This window comes from Eublepharis macularius, chromosome 3, assembly GCF_028583425.1.
Source record: "Eublepharis macularius isolate TG4126 chromosome 3, MPM_Emac_v1.0, whole genome shotgun sequence".
Taxonomy (NCBI): Eukaryota; Metazoa; Chordata; class Lepidosauria; order Squamata; family Eublepharidae; genus Eublepharis; species Eublepharis macularius.
Genome location: NC_072792.1, coordinates 97,451,865 through 97,455,930, shown reverse-complemented (window position 1 = coordinate 97,455,930; position 4,066 = coordinate 97,451,865). Strand labels below are relative to the sequence as shown.

The following is a 4,066-nucleotide window of genomic DNA, read 5'->3' as shown; positions in this document are numbered from 1 at the left end:
TGCGATGCCCAAGGGGCAGATGAGTCCTTGCAGCGCTTGCGAGAGACAGCAGCCTGTGATGAGGAGCTAGTGCGGGATGCGCGGAGTTCTCATCGGCTTCCTCGCATCAAGAAGCAAGGGGTTGTGTAGGTCCGCCTGGCCCGTGCCCCAAATGGCCAGGGAGAGGTCCGCCAACTACTTGTGCCAGCAGCCTATCGGGCGGAAGTCCTCTGCACGGCCCATGAGCACGCTTGGGCTGGGCACCTGGGGCACCAGAAGACCCTGAGGAAGGTCCTTGAGCAGTTCTTCTGGCCCTCCATGAATGCAGACATGAAGGCCCACTGCAGCTCATGTCCCACCTGTCAGCGGGTGGCAGCCCGCCGCCCGCCGAAGGCCCCTCTCTCCCTGCTGCCCGTCATGGAGACGCCCTTCCAACGCATCGCAATGGACTTCATCGGACCGCTGCCACACACACCCCGGGGACACTGCTTTGCCCTGGTGATTGTGGACTATGCCACGCGGTTCCCCAAGGTCATCCCGCTGAAGACCATGCAGACCCCGGGGATGGTCCGGGTCCTGTCCAAGTTTTTTGCAATGGTGGGGCTGCTGGATGAAATGTTGACGGATCGGGGGGGCCCGTTCTGTGCCACAGCCATGCGCCAACTCTGCTGGAATTTGGGGATCTGGCAGGTGTTCACCTCGGCTTACCACCCTCAAACAGACAGTTTGGCAGAGCGGCTGAACCAGACCATCAAGGAGGCCCTGAAGAAGATGACGCGGGACAAGCCTCACCAGTGGGACCTGTACATCGACCCGCTCATGTTCGCCCTCCGGGAAACCACGCAGGCCTCCACTGGCTTCAACCCATTCGAGCTGCTCTCCCGGCTGACAGAACACTGGGGGCCCCGGGCCAGCAGCCCCGCGCCCCCCATACAGGAGTATGTGAGCCAGCTCCATGACCGGGTGCAACAGTCCCAAGCAGAGGCGAAATGCAGACTGACTCGTACCCAGTCAAAGCAAAAGGCCGCCTATGACTGGGGCGCACGGATGAGGACTGGAGAGAAGGTCCTCGTGCACCACTCGGTGTTCCCAAGAGAGGAAGGGGACCTGTGGAGGGGTCCCTACCAGATTCGAAGGGTGCTGGGCCCCACCACCTATGAAGTCCAGTGTGGGGTTGGCCGGCGTCGGCGGAAGACCCTGCATGTGAACCTCCTAAAGCAGTGGCATGAGTGCCCAGGAGAGGAGTGCAGCGTGGCCGAGGACCCGTTAGAGCTTCCTGACAGTGCGCTGCCATGGACCACTGATGCCCCGGAGTTCGAGGAGCCCAAGGTGGACCCCCAGCTCGACCCAGCCCAGAGGGCCCAGCTACAAGACCTCTGGGCCCGGGTTCCCGGGGTCTTCTCCCGCAGGCCGGGCAGCACAAGTCTGATCCAACATGCCATCCTGACAGACCCGGGGCAGACATCCCGGGCTACCTGGTGCCCCATCCCCAGGAAGCGGTGGGAGGCAGTGGAGAAGGAGACCGACGAGATGCTCAGGCTTGGGGTAACCGAACCCTCGCGAAGCGCTTGGAGGAGCCCGATAGTCTTGGTGCCCAAGCCGGATGGGACCACCCGATTTTGCATTGACTATCACAAGCTGAATAATCTGGCCCAGTTCGATGCATATCCCATGCCCCGAGCAGATGTGCTGGTGACCACCTAGGGTCCGCCAGCTACCTGTCGGCCCTAGACTTGACGAAGGGCTACTGGCAAGTGCCTGTACGGCCAGAAGATTGGGAGAAGACAGCCTTTGCCACCCCACGAGGCCTCTTCCAGTTCAAGAAGATGCCGTTTGGTCTCCATGGGGCGGCCACCACATTTCAGCGGCTGGTGGACCAAGTGCTGGGAGAGTGCCGGGCATATGCAATGGCGTACATAGATGACATCATCATCTTCAGCCCGGACTGGCCCACCCATCTCCAACACTTGGAAGCTGTCTTAAAGACACAGAGCAGGGTCCTGCAGCATCCCTGGTGCCCCTCTGACATCAGGGCCGGCCCAGCTGGCACCCCGCCCAGTGGCGGCAGCGACAAGCCCTGACAGGGGCCATCGGCAATTGCATGACATCACTTCCAAGGAAGACCTAGAAGTGACACACTTCTTTAGGAATCACCAGAAACTCTATAATAAAACCATAGAGTTTCTGGTGAATCCTAGAGAGGCATCATGTCACTTCTTGATTTTCTGCAGATGTGGTATTATGCCATTGCCCTGACAATAATTTTTTAAAAAAATTTCTCCCACTGCCACGCCGAGAGGGGGCAGGAAAAGAGTGATAGGGGTAGCCCAACCTGCTAGTAATCACTTGCCTTTGGAACTAGTAATGTACTACATAGTTCCGTGTGTTCTCTTCTATAGAGAATTTTTGCCATTCTCCCTAAGTTAAAATTCCTAGAATTTTGGGTGCATGGGTAAGCTACGATAGTTAAACTAACATCTAATGCTGATATGCCCTCAGAGTGTGGAAGGCACACTGTGATGATTTTAAGTGTGTGTGTGTGTTTCGATGATTGGTATGGCACAGATGAAGAGTGGGGGTAAAAGAGAAGGATAAGTGAGTGAGGTGATTGGTTGATGACTGAGAGTGTGGGCAGAGTGAACTGCTGTTTTTTAGTTACTGAGCAGAGAGAGAACATTGAATCTGGGCAAGGCAGACAACCTGTCTGGAAGCCTGAACTTTGTGTGTCTGTGAGAGAACATTCATTCTATCTGAAGCAGGCAAACTGTGTGTGCACCTGAGAGAAAAAGTCTATGTATATTTGACTGAGAGATTGATCTATATGAAGCAAACAAACTGTGTGTGCCTGAGAAAGTTTATAAAGATCTGTGTGACTGTGCCTATGTAAAGAAACTTTAAGAACTGAGAGCCAAGCTACAAGTGACGCCTGACACAGGTTGGACACTTGTCAGCTTCCCTCAAGGTTTTTTTTTTTGGCAGGAGTAATTTATTTCTCTGTTTATACACAGGCTTGGAGTAAGCAGCCAGAGTCTGGCAATGGCACACAGATCCAAACCAGCACATTTCCCTTGGCAGTTTGTTTGTGCAGCATCATCAAGGAATGGAGCAGGCAAAGCAAGTTGGCTGAGGCGCCTCTGGAGTAGTCTCTGCTGCCATCAGTACCCTTTGTCTGCCCAAGTGACCTCATAGTCTGGGTATCTGGCTTTCAGCTTCTCTGTGGACACGGAGTGCTTTGCTCGACCAAAGCCCACGGAGTAGCCATAAGCATGGATCTTCTTGGCCCCGCTTTGGTGAGATATCCTGCCGCCACCCAAGCATTCACAGTGGAAGCCCTGTTTCTCCAGCTCCTCCGCTACTTTGTCATAAATATCAGCGTGATACTCCACCCAGGCATAGCCGCGCACAATCTCTTTGCCGGGTCCCACCCCCTCTGGTATGACGCGGATCAGCACATACTTGAAGATGCCGTCGGGATCAATGTCCACGTCGGGAAGGCAGCCGCCACCACCCCCAGCCATCACTGCCGGCTGAAGGACCAGGCAAAAAGGGGAGAGAGTCAAGCGCGCCGATGGAAAGTCCCTTACGATCAAGGCGATAGACCGCGTGCGCGCGCTGCAGCATTAGCCAATCAGATCACTCTTCCCTCAAGTTTTGATGGGAAATGTAGGTATCCTGGTCTTGCAGCTGTAATGGAGAGCCAAGCTGTAAAACCAGGGTGCCTACATTTCCCATCAAAACTTGAGGGAAGCTGACAAGTGTCCAACCTGTGTAAGGCATCACTTGTAGCTTGGCTCTGAGAACTATCTTTGAAACCATCAAGCTTAAGTACTAGTGTGAAACCGATATGCTTCTTGTAAAAATAAAAGTTGTGGGTTTTTTTGGTTCATCCCAGAGTATATGTTATTCCTATATTCCATTCCTATCCTCAGGGCCACATAGTCCCACAAAGGAGCCTGATGCTTGGGCATGTTATTAAAGGGGAAATTTAAATCAACTATTTTGGAATATAACTCCTGGTGGCAGCAATCTACCCAGAGGGTGTAAGAAGAGGGTTAAAGGAAAAATCTAACAGAAAAAGAAAGAGAGT

The 4,066-nt window shown here is 54.0% G+C and overlaps 1 protein-coding gene across 1 annotated transcript; it reads right to left on the bottom strand.

Annotated features, from left to right (window-relative positions):
• Positions 1 to 2,981: 2,981 nt before the first annotated feature.
• Positions 2,982 to 3,541, bottom strand: LOC129326558 (14 kDa phosphohistidine phosphatase-like). Its single transcript, XM_054974774.1, has one exon. It carries the CDS (start codon positions 3,495 to 3,497, stop codon positions 3,135 to 3,137), a length of 363 nt encoding a protein of 120 aa, XP_054830749.1. The 5' UTR covers positions 3,498 to 3,541; the 3' UTR covers positions 2,982 to 3,134.
• Positions 3,542 to 4,066: the final 525 nt, after the last annotated feature.